The sequence below is a fragment of the Muntiacus reevesi genome, chromosome 4 (genome assembly GCF_963930625.1).
Source record: "Muntiacus reevesi chromosome 4, mMunRee1.1, whole genome shotgun sequence".
NCBI lineage: Eukaryota > Metazoa > Chordata > Mammalia > Artiodactyla > Cervidae > Muntiacus > Muntiacus reevesi.
In genome coordinates, this window is record NC_089252.1 from 167,772,828 (window position 1) to 167,793,906 (window position 21,079).

At 38.5% G+C, this 21,079-nt stretch overlaps 1 protein-coding gene across 3 annotated transcripts in view; it reads right to left on the minus strand.

Moving 5' to 3' along the window:
* Positions 1-21,079, minus strand: part of SLC16A7 (solute carrier family 16 member 7) — a 178,930-nt gene that overhangs the window by 8,122 nt on the left and 149,729 nt on the right. For all 3 annotated transcript variants that reach the window (XM_065934734.1, XM_065934736.1, XM_065934737.1), the window contains exon 4: positions 3,273-3,416. In XM_065934734.1, coding sequence (XP_065790806.1) covers positions 3,273-3,416 — 144 coding nt within the window. The remainder of the gene's footprint in view (positions 1-3,272; positions 3,417-21,079) is intronic.

Consider the following 21,079-nt stretch of genomic DNA (forward strand, 5'->3'; position numbering starts at 1 on the left):
AATTCTGAAAGAGATGGGAATATCAGGCCACCAATCTGCTCCCTAGAAACCTGTATTCAGGTCAGGAAGCAACAGTTAGAACTGGACATGGACCAACAGACTGGTTCCAAATAGGAAAAGGAGTACGTCAAGGCTGTATATTGTCACCCTGCTTATTTAACTTATATGCAGAGTACATCATGAGAAACGCTGGGCTGGAAGAAGCACAAGCTGGAACCAAGATTGCCGGGAGAAATATCAATAACCTCAGATATGCAGATGACACCACCCTTATGGCAGAAAGTGAAGAAGAACTAAAGAGCTTCTTGATAAAAGTGAAAGAGGAGAGTGAAAAAGTTGGCTTAAAGTTCAACATTCAGAAAACTAAGATCATGGCATCCGGTCCCATCACTTCATGGCAAATAGATGGGAAACAGTGGAAACAGTGGCTGACTTTATTTTGGGGGGCTCCAAAATCACTGCAAATGGTGATTGCAGCCATGAAATTAAAGGACCCTTACTCCTTGGAAAGAAAGTGATGACCAACCTAGACAGCATATTAAAAGGCAGAGACATTACTTTGTCACCAAAGGTCTGTCTAGTCAAGGCTGTGGTTTTTCCAGTGGTCATGTATGGATGTGAGAGTTGGACTGTGAAGAAAGTTGAGCGCTGAAGAATTGATGCTTTTGAACTGTGGTGTTGGAGAAGACTCTTGAGAGTCCGTTGGACTGCAAGGAGATCCAACCAGTCCATCCTAAAGGAGATCAGTCCTGGGTGTTCATTGGAAGGACTGATGCTGAAGCTGAAACTCCAATACTTTGGCCACCTGATGGGAAGAGCTGACTCATTGGAAAAGACCCTGATGCTGGGAGGGATTGGGGGGCAGGAGGAGAAGGGGACGACAGAGGATGAAATGGTTGGATGGCATCACCGACTCAGTGCACATGAATTTCAGTAGACTCTGGGAGTTGGTGCTGGACAGGGAGGCGTGCAGCTCATGGGGTTGCAAAGAGTCGGACAGGACTGGGTGACTGAACTGCACTGAACTGAATTGAATTCCAAAAAAACTGATATGAAGGAACCAGTAATCAGCTTTGGAGAATGACAGGGTAGTATGCTCTCTGATTCTACTTCAGCCATACTTGTGTGATATGCAGAATGAGTGTAATTATCAATAGATCCAGTGTCTAAGTAATGAAACTATTGTCAGCAGCTTGTAAGAGGAAGAACTCAAATTCCCAGGAATTGTGTTTTGAGGTTCAAATTTCTTTACATTATTCCATCTTCCTCCCTTGCCCCCATTTTGTCACCTGGAATTTTGCTTTCCCGTGTTAATGCAAGTTCTCCTTGGGAGTTTGTGCTCATCTATTTCCTACCTGGCATGGTAAAAGGAGCATGGCATTTGAAATGAAAGATCTAAGTCTGCCTCAACTACTTACTTATGTGTAGTACTGGGCAAAATATTTAGACTTCTTAAATTCCAGTTCCCTCAACAAGAACAAAAAAGGGTTTTGCTAAAATCAAGTGAGGTCTACAGCTCCAAGATGATATATAATGATGCTGTGATGATGATTATTACATGCTAGTATTTATTTAAAAGTGACAAAATGCTGGATACTCTGTAAAGTATCATATATTCATTTTTTTTACAAATGAATGAATATATAGTTCATTGAATATATGGTTCAAATGAACATATGGTTCATTTTTACAAATGAATATATGGTTCATCCTACATATTTCCTTTTCCTCCAAAAGGAAAGAGCTATCATTTTTCCATTTTAAAGACAAAGAGATGGAGGCATAAGGAGGGTATTTATCCACAATTACACAGCTAATATGTGCTGAGTTAGGTTTAAAAGCTAGACCTGAATGATTTCAAATACGAAGAAGTATTGGCTGATAATGACTTAAGATAAATCTCTTATAGTTATTTTTAATGGTTGACAAGAAGCACCAGGGCCTTTAAGACTCAAATAAATGGAACTGAAGTTAGAATAACATAAAATACAATTGATATTTATGATACAGTAACATCAAAACCATCTTTTTCCTAATACATGACTTTGTGGGCCCAGCCTGAATTCTATGGCCAAATGAAATATGGCTGACCCTTGAACAATGTGGGGTTTAAGGCTCACCCTCTACACAGCTGAAAATCTATGTATCATTTATAGCCAGCTCACCTTAGGATTCAACCAACCACGGACTGGGTACTAGAGTAAACCCCCGCAGTACAAATCCATATTGTTCAAGGTCAGCTGTACCTAGGATTTCTTCACAAAGGAAACGGTATTCTCTCCACCATGACAATTCTTAGATATAAGAAGATTCTCATTTAAAACGTTAAAGATGTCTTACAAAGTCAAAAAAGAAGAGTTGTCCATATTTTAACATCACTATTATTGTAGGCTTTAATACATCTCATTTTTCAATCAGATGATGCATTAATGCAAGGTCTGACTGACCTAAAGTAAAAAAATATATATATTTGCCTTTTTATCTGTGAGCAAAAGGAAATAATTAAATTTCTTTATATACTGAAGTCTAATTTTTCTAAAACTTTGAGTGTAAATTTGTGTCATGAAATTTGCTGTTGAAGTTAATAAAGATCATATTTTCCAAATGTGCATATTCAGGTAAACTAGAATCTACAGAAATGCTTAAGAAACAACTATAACCTAATGACAGGAACTCATTTTAAAATATTTGTGTTTAGTGGCAAATGTGTCTTTCAAAGCTTTTAAATAGAATCCTTTAGTAAGAAAAGGTAGGGAGGCTCATGCAGAGCTCTACCACTAATCAGAAGACAGGCAACAATTCTATTGTTAAAGCTAATCAGTGAATCCAGGAAACATCTTTTTGACACCATTTTTACCCTATTATGAGTGATCAGTCAGACACTAATAGTAATAAGTAATAAAAGCAATTTTTTTTAATGAAGCTATTTATATGCCAGAGAGTCTATGTCCACAATATCACCTTCATGGCCTGAAGATTAAATGTTGAAACAGTAAAAACAAACCAAAGAAGTTTTCTTTTTGACATTTATATCATAGCACATAACATGTCTGATAACTTGCTTTTTCCAATTCTTGAAATTAGTTTGATTGGTCAGCCTATAGCCAGGAGTTTAATATACCAGATGAGAATCCTTTAAAGTATACAGCATCTGATATAAAAAAAGAAAATCAAAGGAAATAAGAATGTTCTGTTGCTCATGCTTCTGACAGAACTTTGCAAACAGCAGAATTGTTAAGAAGAAAATAAGCTGAAAACAAAGCTTCACTTACCGCAAATGAATCCCATTGTGAGGTAAAGCTCTACCACGTTGGTGCTATAAGAGGCCGAGACCATCCCCAAACAGCATAACAAACCTCCTACCATCACCACTGGCCGGCTACCATATTTATTCACCAAAACGCTACTTATGGGACCTGAGATAGAGAAGACGTTAAGAAATATTCAGTGGCTGGGTTCTTTATTTATTTATAACATTTGTTAATTTTGAAAGTTGAGAAAGCACATTTGAATGATCAAAGAAAAGTATTAGTTCATGTAGAACAACATGAAAACTTTTCAATACTTTCTAATCCATTTGACTGGTTATCTTACCCATATATCTACAAGCACATAAAATAATAAATTAGAACTGTTTAACATTAAGTTTGGTAGGACCATATTAATTCAACTTCTGACAGAAAAGCTTTTCAATTAGACATAGCTAAGCCCGTTGTTGTTCATCTCTAAGTCGTATCTGACTCTTTTGCATCCCCCATAGACTGCAGTACACCAGGTCCCACCGTCCATGGGATTTCCCAAGCAAGAATGTTGGTGCCATTTCCTTCTCCAGGGGATTTTCCTGACCCAGGGGTCAAACCCAGGTCTCCTGTATTGGCAGGCAGATTCTTTAATGCTGAGTCACTGGGGAAGCCCTAAATACCTTAATAAATGCAGATAAATGTATTTAATAAAAATTTAAGGATTATGTAAATGATCTATCTGTTAGAATTTTATTTTCTGGAATAATGTATATTTGGGCACACATATATATGGCCTTAATTGAAGCTGACTTTTTTTTCTTTTTATATACCCCACTGTGACTTTTTAATACCATGTTTTTTTATTTTAAGACCCTAACTGTTAACATATCTCATTATATTAGAAAAGAGGATTCTTATACTGACAGTCTCTTAACAATCCCTGTTCATCAGGGGGCCACCAAGGGTAGTAATGTTGCTGTCATGCCTTAGGTATGTTTGAACTCATTTCAGTTTGGTCACTCAATCATGTCTGACTCTTTGCGACTCCATGAACAGCAACATGCCAGGCTTCCCTGTCCATCACCAACTCCTGGAGCTTACTCAAACTCATGGCCATCAAGTCAGTGATGCCATCCAACCATCTCATCCTCTGTCATTCCCTTCTCTCACCTTCAATCTTTCCCAGCATCAGGGTCTTTTCAATTGAGTTCACATCAGGTAGCCAAAGTATTGGAGCTTTAGCTTCAGCATCAGTCCTTCCAATGAATATTCAGGACTGATCTCCTTTACGATCGACTGATTTGGTCTCCTTGCTGTCCAAGGGACTCTCAAGAGTCTCCTCCAACACCACAGTTCAAAAGCATCAATTCTTCAGCGCTCAGCTTTCTTTATGGTCCAACTCTTACATCCATACACGACTACTGGAAAAACATATCTTTGACTATATGGACCTTTGTTAACAAAGTAATGTCTCTGCTTTTAAATATACTATCTAGTTTTGTCATAGGTTTTCTTCTGAGGAGTAAGTGTCTTTTAATTTCATGGTTGCAGTCACCATCTGCAGTGATTTTGGAGCCCAAGAAAATAAAGTCTGTCACTGTTTCCATTGTTTCCCCATCTATTTGCCTTGAAATGATGGGACCAGATGCCATGATCTTAGTTTTTTGAATGCTGAGTTTTAAGACAACTTTTTCACTCTCTTCTTCCACTTTCATGGAGAGGCTCTTTAGTTCCTCTTTACTGTCTGCCATAAGGGTGGTGTCATCTGCATATCTGAGGTTATTGATATTTCTCCCGGCAATCTTGATTCCAGCTTGTGCTTCATCCAGTCCCGCATTTCGCATGATGTACTCTGCATATAAGTTAAATAAGGAGGATGACAACATACAGCCTTGACATACTCCTTTCCCAATATGGAACCAGTCTGTTGTTCCATGTCCAGTTCTAACTGTTGCTTCTTGACTTGCATACAGATTTCTCAGGAGGCAGGTAATGTGGTCTGGTATCCCCATCTCTTGAATTTTCCACAGTTTGTTGTGATCTACACAGTCAAAGGCTTTGGCATAGTCAATAAAGCAGAAGTAGATGTTTTTCTGGAATTCTCTTTCTGTTTTGATGATCCAGCAGGTGTTGGCAATCTGATCTCTGGTTCCTCTGCCTTTTCTAAATCCAGATTGAACATCTGGAAGTTCATGGTTCATGTACTGTTGAAGACTGGCTTGGAGAATTTTGAGCATTACTTTGCTAGCGTGTGAGATGAGTGCAATTGTATGGTAGTTTGTACATTCCTTGGCATTGCCTTTCTTTGGGATTGGAATGAAAACTGACCTTTTCCAGTCTTGTGGCCACTGCTACATTTTCCAAATTTGTTGGCATATAGATTGCAGCACTTTAATAGCATCTTTTTTTCAGGATTTGAAATATCTCAGTTGGAATTATTAGGTTATTATTTCTATGGCTTGGTTAGACAATGATGATTCCCACACATTTCAATAAGACCATTTGAAAAAGTAATATGAATCTATTGTTGTCTGAAAAAGCTTCTGCTGAAACTTTCTGGTAACGTCAAGGAAGTACCATCATCAAAACTTTTAGAATGGGTGTAGCAGCGTAGATGGAACAGTCAGAGAAAATGGAGGCTCTCTCTATTAAGACAGGCACCTCACCAAAAAGGAACAATCGTAGTGTGGGAAACAGGTACACTGAACACTCTGACTCAAAAATCAGTTTTGAAGAGCTAGATAGTGAATAGGATGATGTTTTAGGAATGCCTCATGCAATGTATTTTATGCACATTTTCTAATGTATGTGTATGTCTGTGTGCATATAAAATATTCAGTAGTGACCAAAATGATTAAAATAATTTATGTTTATGTTTAAAAAACTCTTTTGGAAATAAAAATTCTAAATATTAGAAGAGTTGGGTCTTATTTTAATGTGCAGAATTTCTTTCTTTAGTGGTGCTTTATAAAATAGTGTTGCAACTTAACAATCTTAGATTCAATGACAGTCTATACCTCTTTATAAGACCTGTCCAAATGTAAATCATTTGCTTTGACATTTCTTTTTAGCTTAAAGTTATATTTCATCTGAAACTAATTGTTCTATTACGAGGAAAACATATTAGATCAGAATTCTCAGCCCAATATTTAGCCTAGAAAAACTAAATGATTTTTAGTTAACACTAAAGCTTTGAAAAGTTACATGACATTTGAGAACTTCTACACGGATGGTATTTAAAACACACTGCGATTCAATTATCAATATAGCTTTAGCTGAAAATCCCATGGATGGAGGAGCCTGGGAAGCTACAGTCCACGGGGTCACAACGAGTCAGACACGACTGAGCGACTTCACTTTCTTTCTTTCTATAGTTCCTTTTGGAGAGGGAAATGGCAACCCACTCCAGTGTTTGTGCCTGGAGAATCTCATGGGCAGAGGGGCCTGGTGGGCTACAGTCTATGGGGTTGCAAGGAGTCGGATATGACTAAGCAATACACACACACACACCCCCTATCTTAGTCACTCTATCACATAGCTATACTTAGTATTTTTATTCTTATGCCTAAATATAAATACTCATGGCCAAATAGTATTAAATATTACTCCACAATATCTTTTGAAAGGATATTGGTAATAACACAAAATTTTATAAAAAGAACTCGAAAACAGAACACCACATTTTGCGTTTAATACCAAACAAACTAAAACTAAAAAAGGCCATATATAAGATAGCTCTATAAGATCAATTGGCTCCCCAGCTGACTCAGCAGTAAAGAATCTGCCTGCAGTGCAGACTCCTGCATTGGATTCAGTCCTTGGGTTGGGAAGATTTCCTGCAGAAGGAAATGGTTACCCACTCCAGAATTCTTGCCTAGGAAATCTCATGGACAGAGAAGCCTGGTGGGCTACAACACATGGGGTTGCAAAAGAGTTGGACATGACTTAGCCACTAAACAACAACAGTAAGATTAACAGGGTTGGAGGGGGAAATAATGAAAATTGTACAAGATAATGTGAAAAGAATAGAATTCTGTCCCTAATATGGAAAAACTCACCTGAAGAAATTTTATATATAATATATAAAATATAAGTATTTATTATAACATATATAGTGTTTAAGAAATGAATGCTTTAAATAAAAGCATACAGTTAAATTCAAATAGACTTTATGAGAAGGTGCGAGTCAGCATCAATTGATTAACTTGATTAATTACTGATTTTAGGTGTGGATTCCTTTTTTTAAATAATCAATTCAGTTCAATTCAACTCAGATCAGTTCAGTGCAGCATTTCTTGAGCTCCTAGTATAAAGTCACTCGACAGACACCAAAGATAACGTAGCAAAACACAACTATAATCTTCAATGCATTATGTTCCAGAGGAAGAAATAATCAAGTTATTTTAAAAACTGTGATGGATGCTTTGATAGATACTAGATTATCAGAGGTACTTATCAATACTTGGACTAATAACAATGATTTCTTCCCAGTTTCACTGATACTACATATTCTGTTTTATATGTGATGCCTGGATACCTAACAAATGGGTAATTGATTACTATGTTTTATAAATGTTTGCCTAAATAGTATAAATTTAAATTTGAAAACAATCTATGAATCAAAGCCTCATTTGCAACATATGGGAAATAATTATATCTATAGAGGGGGATAACCATATGAAGACTATTTCCTATTACTGTGACTGATTAAAGGTAACCACTAAAGAAAATACTTAGGAGTGTCAGCACTTTTTTCGGGGGCGGGCTTTGATAAATTCTATAGTGGCATTCATCAAGATGCAATGAGAGTTCTAATTTTAACAAATAACTTTAAATTATATAACTTAGTTAAATGACATCGTGTAAAGAATATGCTCACACAATTATAATTTTTTCTAGCAACCTTATAAAGTATAAAGCAACCTTATAAGCAACTTGGTTTATTACAATAACAAGAAAAAAGTTTCAAGAAAATAAATTCTGATTGTACATGATTTTTGTTAAACATGAACTAGCCTCACAGGTGTCCCTTGTTGAGGAATCTTAGGCCTAATTATATTGAGTACATTCATTCATTTATTTATTAATTCAATCATGCCGAAAGTTTTTACTCAGCATGTGTTTTTTAAGTAATCATAGTTCTTTTTTTTTCTTTTCTTTTTTTTTAAATTAGTTGGAGGCTAATTACTTCACAACATTTCAGTGGGTTTTGTCATACATTGACATGAATCAGCCATAGAGTTACACGTATTCCCCATCCCGATCCCCCTTCCCACCTCCCTCTCCACCCGACTCCTCTGGGTCCTCCCAGTGCAGTAATCATAGTTCTTAATCACTAGTTATGTCAAAAAAATAAAATCTACCTGCTGAGAGATTTATATCTGAGTCTATATCTTGGTAGAGCAAAGGTATTGTTCATCAGAATGCTTTATTCTATTTGTCAAGCAGTTAAAAGAAATAGCATGCAAGAATAATATTTTTCTAAAAACATACACAAAAATATCAGATTACACTAAATCAGACTCATCTAGTCACTTATCTTCTGATCCAGCTTTCCAATCTATCTCAGAACTTTTAGCGTCACATACAATGGCCACTTTCATGCTAGCTATGAAGCTGCAAAGGAGGACTTCATCAGGGAGTAAAGTAAGGATCAAAATATTATCCCCATTGTTCAGCTATTTCTTTCTCTTCTAAAAGCTACTTCTGTCTTTTACGGTTGAGGCTCCATAACGCTCAGCAAAAGAATATTAATTCTAGCGAGGAAGTTTTTGTGGGTTCTTATAAATTACAGCATTTGCCTATTCTTAGAATTCCTGCTGCACTTAGAGTTGGTAACACACACGTGAACAAAATACTTGCTGTCCATTCGATTGCTTTGATTCTTCATACAACCTGTCCTAAGGTAACCGCCATGTGGTAACAGCAGTTTACTCGCTCCTTCGTGTCTGACTCTGAGACCCCACGGACTGTAGCCCACCAGGCTCCTCTGTCCATGGAATTCTCCAGGCAAGAATACCGGAGTGGGTAGCCATTCCCTTCTCCAGGGGATCTTCCTGACCCAGGATACTATTATTATTCATCAACATTTATCAAATGATTACTCTTTGTAGGAAACATGCTGAGAATTCTACATGCATTATTGCATATGATAATCATGGCCTAAATAACTAATTGCCTAATTAAAGCTATTAACAGTTGATAAAACTGAGATGTGCAGTGTTCAGATTACTTTTTCAAGGTCAACATCAATATTCATGGTAGGATGTGGATATGAGCCCAGGATCATCTGATTATAAAACTTGTGCTTTTAACTATTGTGCAGAAAATAGTTAACATAGCAGAGCTAAGGCTGCCATCCTCACGAAAGCCTGCTTTCAAGATTGGCTCCTGGCTGGCATCTGGGAACATGGATTTCAGAAATGTTCCCAGCACTCCCTAACAGATATGAGCGGCTTACTATACCCGCATTGTGTTTACAAACAATGCCATTTATGCGGCACGCCTGCTTTCCTTCTGGGAGTCTGGAATTTTGGTACATGCCAGATGGGGAATGTCAGTTGAACAACCCAACAGAAATCTTAAGCACTGAGTCTCTAAGGAACTTTCTGTAGACCTCACTTCACACGTGTTGTCACAACTCATTGCTGAAGGAATTAAGCCCATCCTTTGTGATTTTATTGGGAGAGGACTCTTGGAAGTGTGGACCTCACTTCCTCCACACTTGGTACAACATACTTTTCTCTGGTGATATTCTCATTTTACTTTCTTTCATTTTAGTAAATAACAGTCATGAAAAAGACAATGTTGAATCACTAATTATTGTGGTTTAGTCGCTAAGTTGTGTCCAACTCTTTTGTGACCCCATGGACTGCAGGCCGCCAGGCTCCTCTGTTTATGGGACTTTCCAGGCAAGAATACTGAAGTGGGTGGCCATTTCCTTCTCCAGGGGATCTTCCCAATCCAGGGATCAAACCTGCAACTCCTGCATTACAGGTGGACCTTTTACCATGGAGCCCCAGGGAAGCCCAATTACAGAAATGCAAACCCAAACTACAATGAGATACCACCTCACACCAGTCAAAATGATTATCATCAAAAAAAAAAAAATCCACAAACAATAAATGCTGCAGAGGATATAGAGAAGGGACCACTCCTACACTGTTGATGGGAATGTTTACTGCTATAGCCACTATAAAGAACAGTATGGGAAAACTAAAAAGCTAAAAAAAAAGCTACCACCTGGCCCTGCAATGCCACTCCTGAGCATATATCCAGAGAAAAACATGGTTCAAGAGGATACACGCATCCTAATACTCATGGCACCACTATTTACAATAGTCGGAACATGGAAGCAACCAAAATGCCCATCAGCAGAGGCATGGATAAATAAGATGTGATACATATATACAACGGAATATTACTCAACCATTAAAAAGAATGAAATGCTGCCATTTGCAGCAACCTGGATGTACCTAGGGAAGATCATACTGAGTGAAGTAAGTCAGGCAGAGAAGGAGAAATATCATTATGACATCCCTTATATATGGAATCTAAAAAATGATACAAATGGACTTACAAAACAGCAACAGACTCATAGACTCAGAACAAATTTTTGGTTGCAGGGCATGGGGGAAGGATGCGGGAAACAGACAGAGAGTCTGGGGTGGACATGCACACACTGCTACATTTAAAGTGGATAACCAACAAGGACCTACTGTATAGCACGTGGAACTCTCCTCAGTGTTATGTGGAGGCCTGGATGAGAAGGGAGTGTACTGGGGAAGAATGGATACGTGTATATGCATGGCTGAGTCCCTTTGCTGTCCATCTGAAATTATCACAACATTGTTAACCAGCTATACCTCAATACAAAATAAAAAGTTTTTTTTTTAATTAAAATGGCATTTTTAAGTCTTTCAAATCTTTCTAGCTAATCATCAAAAGTGTTCTTACAAACTCAATAAAACTACTGCATCTCTCTTACTGTTAACTTCAAATTTTGTATATTGTTTTAAACACAGATTTCTGTTATTTTTTTTAAAGTATGTAACATACAAACATGAATATGTGAACTGGTCTATTCTCTGGTATATTGTTATTCTGTTCTGTAAACAGTGCTTATTTATATTTCCTTTGAATATTGCATGAGTACATGATAAATGTGAGACAATTCGGAGAGTATGTTATGTGTTGAACATTTCATAAAATATATTTGATCAATCTAAAACCATGAATTGGGATTGACTATCAATTTGAGTTCTATAAAATTTTTATGCATAGCATAAACACTAACAGAAGAAATGATAAACTGCTATAATTTATTTTTCATTTGCTTTATTTCAAATTTGTATATGTGGTATCCTGTCAAGTCAAATGACAAAAAGCACTAATGCAGGACTAGGAAAAAGTTGTTTGCAATTACAGAAATTTATCTGTGTTTGCTATGACAGTATTTTTCTTACTTATGGAGGCTTTCTAAATTTGAAAGATTTTTCAAAGGAATTTTTTGGAATATAAAATTGTTGCTATTTTCATTTGAGTAGAGGGTAAGATCTTCTTCATTCACTACTTATCAGTATACCTGAGGTTTATTCCTGCACGAATTTGGGACTGAAAGTCCACCTGATTTCTCTCTCCATGTGATCTCCTTTCATTTGGGGTCAGTGAAAAAACATGAGGAAAGAGTTCCTGATAATTAGGAAGCAGTTATTGCATTTGCCCTTATGAAGGATGAAGATAAAAATGTCACACAGGTAAATCATCTTCAAGGAGTACACTGCTCAATGATAACTGTCCCAGTTTGACTAGATAGAGCTCAGCTAGTTCTACACAAGATGAATCGTACATTAGCTGAAGAGATTCATTATGTATCCACACAACACTCAACTAGGATTTTTAGCCCACCAGGCTCTTCTGTCCATGGAATTCTCCAGACAAGAATACAGGAGTGGGAAGCCACTCCTTTCTCTAGGGGATCTCCCCAACATAGCGATCAAATCCCGTTCTCCTGCATTGCAGGCAGACTCTTTACTGCCCAACCATCAAGAAAACCCATAAGATGGTACACAAAAGTTTTAAAAGAATGGTTTGAGTAGTCATAGAAACCAAAAAAGGGGTTGGAGGCTTAGAGCTGAGATCCTCCATCATGAAGACTATACTTGGAGCAGCTCTAGGGTTGGTTTGGTTTTTAATCAGAAGGCCCAGTTTCAGGGATCTCTCTGCTAGTCCAGCGGCTAAGACGCCATGCTCCTAATGGAGGGGGCCGGGGTTCGATACCTCTTCAGGGAACTAGATCCCACAGGCTGCAACGAAAGAACCTATATGTTCCTGGGAAAATGGAAGATTCTGCATGCTACAACTAAGACCCAGTGCAGCTAAATAAATCATATCAATAAATAACAGAAGGCCCAGTTTCAACCCAAACCTACTGCCTCAGCACTAGGAAGAATGAACAAGGCCCATGTGTTATGATTTCTCCCAACATCTCGTTTCCTCTTATCCCTAAGAGCCCTGATGTGTTGGCCGGCTACTCTGCCCTTCATCTTTTCTTTTTTTCTTTCACATTCTATAAGGGCGCACAGTCGATTGTGCCCCCCATCATAGAAGACTATCGCTGCCTTTCTGGTAGCTATGGCCACGTGACTGAGTTCTTCAAGAGAAGAAGTGATACAGGGATTTATCTGGTCTCCGTAAAGGGAAGGGCACGCTCCTATTTTTTGCCCCTCTGTCCTGACTTTGTAGCCAAAGATGGAGAAGCTCTAAATAGGCAGTAAAAACAAAACCTGGAGCTGACTGTGGCTCAGATTATGAGCTTGTTATTGCAAAATTCAGGCTTAAATTGAAGAAAGTAGAGAAAACCATTAGGCCACTCAAGTATGACATAAATCAAATCCCTTATGATTATACAGTGGAGGTAACAAATTCAAGGGATTAGAACTGGTAGACAGAGTGCCTGAAGAATTATGGACGAAGTTCATAACATTGCACATATTTTCTGGTGTTGGAGAAGACTCTTGAGAGTCCCTTGGACTGCAAAGGGATCAAACCAGTCAATCCTAAAGGAAATCAATCTTGAATATTTATTGGAAGGATTGATGCTGAAGCTGAAGTTCCAATACTTTGGTAACCTGTTGTGAAGAGCTGACTCATTAGAGAATTTCAACTCTAAGCCACTTTCTACATAAACTGACATTGACCTTTTACATATTTGCAGTCTAAGATATCCCACCACCTGATGGGAAGAGCTGACTCATTTGAAAAGACTCTGATGCTGGAAAAGATTGAAGGCAGGAGGAGAAGGGGATGACTGAGGATGAGATGATTGGATGGCATCACCGACTCGATGGGCGTGAGTTTGAGTCAACTCCGGGAGTTGGTGATGGACAGGGAGGCCTGGTGTGCTGCACCTCATGAGGGTTACAAAGAGTTGGACATGACTGAGCGACAGAACTGAACTGAACTGAAGATGTACCAACTAATTCAATGATAGAAAAATTCAATTCCTATTAAAATTTTTATAAAATCCATGAACATCATCTCATAAAAAGTATTTAACATCTACTAAATACCTTCCTTTCCTCTAAATTGAAAGCTTACTTCATTTGAAGAATTACCTCAGTGTGATCTAACTATAAAACATTTAAAGTGATTCTGACATATTTCCAATTTTTTAAACTTAACTAAAGTTGGAATAGTCTAACTCAATAGGATTTTTAAATGTGAATATGCAATTCAGAATGTATCCTAAAAAGTATACATGTATATATTTCCACTAGCCTGTCAGGAATATTCAGTTTGTATAGTGAAGATTTCTATCTGTTTCAGGCAACTGAGAAACAGTATGGTCATTTCCAAAGGATACTAAAATACATTTCTGCTCTTGGATATTTTTCCCTCATAATTCTAATTGTGCGCAAGATAGTATGTGAAGTCCGTCTTTCCCTCCCTCTAGTCTTAAAAATTAGTTTTAAATAACACTGCCAGAATGCATTTCATGAATACATCTATATAATGTAAGCCCTAAAGTTTTAATTACTACACTACTTGGTTCCTATCCCTCTTAAAAGATAGTATTGATATTCTACTTTGTGACATATCTATTTGCATCTTTGTTTTAATCACTAGAATTTCAGCTCTTGGAGGCCAGTGGTATAATATATTTATAATTTATTTAGGTATAGGATAAATATATTTCATATAGGAGACAGTAATTTTTTAATTTAATTAGAAATTGTTTTCTAAGTTCATCTAGGATTTTCTTTCTTTCGTTCTTCCTTTTTGGCCTCACTGTGCAGCTTGTGGGATCTTCTCTGACCAGGGATTGAACCTGTGTCACCGCATTAGAAGCATAGAGTCTTAACCACTGGAGCAAGAGGGAAGTACCTAGGATCTTCATATAATGCCACCATCACTACATTTGCATGATTTCGGGATTTATCATAGCAGACAAGATTTTAAGAGGATATTTAACCTATTGGGTTTCTTTCTTACCTAAATCATATAGGAAACAAATACAACACATATGCCAGATTAAAGGTCATTTTAGAGATGTGTGTATCATCACCATTCATCTAACTCTTCTCTTTAAAAGTGATTTGTTTATGAATAACAATTAGTTTTAAGTGATCAAAAAAGTCCTAACTGAAGGTATGAGAACCACCTGCTCCAATGGCCCTATCACTGTCTACTACAGACACAGATGTGTTTGTATCATCAATCCAAGCTACATAGTACCAAGAGGATGTGCCCCTGGTATTCTTTGTGCATATTTTATGTAAGTTCTAGCGTACTATAAAGTAACACCAAGTAATAATAATTAGTATCATCTACAATATCTGCTTGATCATCGAAAAAGCCAGAGAGTTCCAGAAAAACATCTATTTCTGCTTTATTAACTATGCCAAAGCCTTCGACTGTGTGGATCGCAATAAACTGTGGAAAATTTTGAAGGATTTGGAATACCAGATCACCTGACCTGCCTCGTGGGGAAACTGCGTGCAGGTCAGGAAGCAACAGTGAGAACTGGACATGGAACAATAGACTGGTTCCAAATAGGAAAAGGAGTATGTCAAGGCTGTATATTGTCACCCTGCTTATTTAACTTATATGCAGAGTACATCATGCAAAATGCTGGGCTGGAAGAAGCACAAGCTGGAATCAAGATTGCTGGGAGAAATATCAATAACCTCAGATATGCAGATGACGCCACCCTTATGGCAGAAAGTGAAGAGGAACTAAAAAGCCTCTTGATGAAAGTGAAAGAGGAGAGTGAAAAAGTTGGCTTAAAGCTTAACATTCAGAAAACTAAGATCATGGCATCTGGTCCCATCACTTCATGGCAAATAGATGGGGAGACCATGGAAACAGTGTCAGACTATTTTTGGGGGCTCCAAAATCAATGCAGATGGTGACTGCAGTCATGAAATTAAAAGACGCTTACTCCTTGCAAGGAAAGTTACGACCAACCTAGATAGCATATTAAAAAGCAGAGACATTACTTTGCCAACAAAGGTCCGTCTGGTCAAGGCTATGGTTTATCCAGTGGTCATGCATAGATGTGAGAGTTGGACTGTGAAGAAAGCTGAGCACCGGAGAATTGATGCTTTTGAACTGTGGTGTTGGAGAAGACTCTTGAGAGTCCCTTGGACTGCAAGGAGATCCAACCAGTCCATCCTAAAGGAGATCAGTCCTGGGTGTTTACTGGAAGAACTGATGCTGAAGCTGAAACTCCAATACTTTGGCCACCTCATGAGAAGAGTTGACTCATTGGAAAAGACCCTGATGCTGGGAGGGATTGGGGGCAGGAGGAGAAGGGGACAACAGAGGATGAGATGGCTGGATGGCATCACCGACTCGATGGGCATGAGTCTGAGTAAACTCCGGGAGTTGGTGATGGACAGGGAGGCCTGGCGTGCTGCGATTCATGGGGTCGCAAAGAGTCGGACACAACTGAGCGACTGAACTGACTGACTGACTGACTTATTCCAGAGTATACAGGCATCATCAGAGAAATCATAACTAATATTTAACTGAGTCCTCCCTTGGTTAACACTATTGGTTACTGATTGTACTTTTATTTTCTCCTACTTCCTCTCTTGAGAGAACACGGATTCCTTGGAAGAATCTGTTTCTCGCTGTGCAGCCACATGCTCAGAGAAATAAACTCTACACTGTGGTGAGATTTACTAAAAGAGCCAGTCATGGTAATCTCATTCCCTTCTCCATTGAATGTGCTATGACACAATTCTGGCCAAAGAGTGGAAACCTATTAGGGATTTCTGGGCACTGTTTTCCTCTGCTTCTAAACAGTTACCAAGAAATCCCTAAATGGTATCGCATTTGCATCCGTGTGCTTCAACTACAGCAGTCTTCTCGTGAACAGAAGGAGAGCTGGCCTGAGGCCGAAGCCCAGAAGCTAGCGGTTTCAAGGGCGTCACAGTGAACTTGGAACCCTGATGATGCTATTCTCTATTCATTCTGTATTTCAAAATTCTTATGAATAAAGTGATATGTTTAGGCAGTGCGTGCGTGCGTGCCTGCTCAGTCACTTCAGACTCTGCAACCTTATGGACCGTAGCCTGCCAAGCTCCTCTGCCCATGGAATTCTTCGGGCAAGAATACTGGAGTGGGTTGCCATGCCGGCCTCCAGGGGATCTTCCTGACCCAGGCTTGGAACCCACAGGAGTGCATTGCAAGCAGGTTCTTTACCACTGTGCCACTGGGGAAACCCATTTAGGTAGTGTGGAAGCCTATTGAGTGTTTATGCTGAAAGCATTCCAGCAGATAAACCTGTAGGAAAATAGATTATTTTTTTTTCTTAAATATTATGGTATAATACAGGACAGTTTTGGAAATGCCAAAAGTAATTATAACAAAAATATTTGATTCAATCACTTGTCTGACTGAGAAGCTGTTATTCAATTTTATTTTGAGGAATTGGGTATTTTGTTTAGTAACTTGTTTTACAGGTTTCCTGAAATAAGTGGCATGCAAATTTATTGCATTACACGCATTCATAAATTAAATGAGAACTTTAAGTTGACAAAGGTTTATTGCTGTTCCAAGCTTCATGGAAATTTAGATAATATATGACATTGTCTAGACATGTCTTTGTATTTGGCTTATATTTAACCTCTTTATACAAACTATCATTTACACACACACACACACACACACAGACTCTCACACACACTTACTAATTCACAATACAATTTTTAAGTGTAAGAATAGTTTTAAATCTCATTATTTATAATTAATTATAGGGCATATACTTTCTAAATCTGTGTAACATTGCTGCTAATCTAAGAGACAATACTATCCAAAAAAACCTATGTTGAGACATTTTATGTTTTGGTGCTATCTAGAACCTCTATGCCTCGAAAATCCCATGGACGGAGGAGCCTGGTGGGCTGCAGTCCATGGGATGGTGAAGAGTCGGACACGACTGAGCGACTTCACTTTCACTTTTCACTCTCATGCATTGGAGAAGGAAATGGCAGCCCACTCCAGTGTTCTTGCCTGGAGAATCCCAGGGATGGGGGAGCCTGGTGGGCTGCCGTCTGTGGGGTCACACAGGGTCAGACACGACTGAAGCAACTTAGCAGCAGCAGCAGCAGAACCTCTATGGGACTTCCCTGATGGCTCAGACAGTAAAGAATCTGCCTGCGATGCAGGAGATTGGGTTCAATCCCTGTGTCGGGAAGATCCCCTGGAGAAGAGAATGGCAACCTACTCCAGTATTCTTGCCTGAAGAATCCCATGGACGGAGGAGCCTGCCAACCCACAGTCCATGGGATCGCAGAGAGTCAGACGCAACTGAGCGTCTAACACACACGTACACAGAACCCCTATGAATGGATCCAGCCATATTAGTGTTCACAAAGCAAATGTAAATGAATGAATGAATAAAATCCTTTCTTTAACAAATAAATGGTGTATGTTCTGAACGAGAAGTCAACAAGTTCCAGAAACTATTGTAGACAACTTGTAGCAACAACACCTGCAGTGAAGATCCCCAAAAAGAGAACTGAGTGGATATATGAGATGCAGACATTGGTTTCCAGAAGCAAACATCACAATGCTCCAAGGAAAGAGAAGGTGTTTGCAGTATATTTTAATTTTTAAAGATTTTTTTAAAAATCCTAGACATAAAGTAGAAAATAATATAAAAAAAAACAAAGGAGTAACTGTAAACATACAGAAATATGAGCTTAGATTCAGAATGGGAAGTATATTAATCATTTGACCAGAAGTCATCTTTCAAAAAGCTTATTATTGATCATGGGCTTTCTTCTTGAAACTGTTAACTGGCTGCCTATCAGCTTCAGAATAAAGGCTAAATACCTAAAAATGAGATATGGCTCATCCATCATGTTGCCTGTCTTCAACTTCACAATCTCCCACTTTGCTTTTTACATTCTTTCATGATTCATTATCTGCTTCTTATTCTTCTCTCACCTCTAATTTTTACTCATGTTTTGCTCTTCCTTTAAAGACTCAGCTTAAACCCCACCACGTCTATGATAGTCTGTCCTTGGGACCTTGCTCTCACGTTTCCAGCCACTGACACTATCTACTATCAAATGTAGGACTAAATCTCACCACCTTCTTTCATGAGTTCTTAATTAAAATCATGCCTTAAAATATATTTTCCTATTCAAATCTTGTTATTTCCTATAGATGATAATCTCTTTGAAGGTCAAATGCATGCATTTGCTTCTGTCTTCCTATAGTACCAAGCATAGGGTAGTATTTATACTTGATAAGTGTTACTTGAGAGTTTAATTTTACTCTAATGTTGGTATGTATTTAAATATATGGTAACCTCCATTACATGAAATTAACATTTTACTTACTTTGAAATATTCTGTGATAAATAAATATGAAGAAACGGCACTCAAAAAACCCACTGGAAATTTCATGTTAAATTTATGTTTGAATATAATGGAAAACCAGTAGGGCCACAGAGTATCTCCTTTAAAAATACCCTCATGGTTACCTATGATAATGCACAGTGATGTGCATGATATATGAGAACCATTATATGGAACTGGTATACTTCTCACTTAATCCCACTTTATTGCAAATGTGTTCCTTTTTTTTTTTTCCATTTTAAAATGGGCATATTTTCTGATGTGACATCAAGAAATAAAGCCCACCACAAAGAGAACTCTTAATCCCCATGAACTGATGTAAAGCAACTTACTTCTAATGGCCGCTATGCATCATAAATTCAAAATAAATTAGTGGCCATTAACACACAGGCTCCCCATCATTTGTATTACAAATGATGCTTAGACGTCAGGCATTACTGGAACCACCTTTCAGCTGAAGAATGATATTGATATTCTTCAGCCAGAACACATTAAAATAATCCAATGAAAGACACCAACTTCAAGAAGGATATAGCATGTTAGGCTTGTGATGAGAAGATTATTTAGGTTTCTCAGTAGCAAAAACATTTCTTCCATTATAAAAACTATGTTTCTGAGGTAGAAATTAAATATGTTTCAAGTCAAAATGACTTTTCAGGAACCTTGTAGTGGTATACTATTTATACCTTAGCTGTTTGCCACCTAAATCACAAACCACACAGAGACCATTCAAAATATATTCATGGGCTATAAAAGACAATTCTGCTTTCACTTTTATATCATGCTCTAAATTCTTTTCAAGATGATTTAATTATACAGGAAATGTACTGGGTTTTATTATTGGTATCCGAGAAAAGGAAACTTCTAGCTGAATTTTAAAAAACTAGAAAGGAATGTATGAATTTATAGCAATATGTGAGGATTTAAAAAATGTATGGCTATAAATCTCAGGAAACAATTTTTCTTAATCTGTTAATTTTTCTTCCAAATATAACTTTTGAATAATATCTAATCACAGAAATAAAATAGCTACAACAATCTGAACTGTCAAAGTCTCCACCTCCACATCATCAACTTAAGGAAATCTTAGGAATATCTGTGATTCTTCCCTGAATCTCTCAGGTTAGAGGTTATTGTGAATTCCCTCTCTAGCCAGAAAGTCAGGTTAGAATTGAGAGGACCCCCAGCATCTGCACATGAAGGGTGTAAGACTGTCACTTAAATACGCTTGCTCATCTCCCGGTTCCCTTCTTGTGCTTCGCAATCTCAGAGCTATCTTTCACATTCTAGTGAGAATAAACTGCGTACTTTGGGACTTCCCTCGTGGTCTAGTGGCTAAGAATCCGCCTGCCGGCGCAGGGGCACAGGTTGACCCCCGGTCCAGAGAGACCCTGTGAGCCGTGGAGCAGCGAAGCCGCAGTCCCGCAGCTACCGAGACCGCGGACTAGAGTCACGCCGCGTGCGGAGAAGTGCGGCAGCGACCGCGACGGGCGGTGGCCTCTGCGCGGCGCAACCAAAGCAAGCCCGCAGGCAGCGCCCGGGGCGGCCGGGGAAGGCACAAATACACTGCACGCTGCAACAAAGCTGTTAAAAAAACACCTCGATTCTTCCAGAAATCAACTCTTCATCTAACACCCTCTCTTTTGCAGAGTATATATTGGCAGGAGGGGTTAAGGCTGAGCAACTTCACTGTCACTTTTCACTTTCAGGCATTGGAGAAGGAAATGGCAGCCCACTCCAGTGTCCTTGCCTGGAGAATCCCAGGGACGGGGAGCCTGGTGGGCTGCCGTCTATGGGGCCGCACAGGTGACTTAGCAGCAGCAGCGCTGACCAGGCTAGGAGTCTCACTGGCTCTTGCTCAAGCATGCAGTCACTTCAACGGAGTGAATGGGCTGATGACAAAGGGAGGAACCAGTACGGAATGTCAGTTCAACTTTTAGTAAATTCCTTATAAAGTAGTGG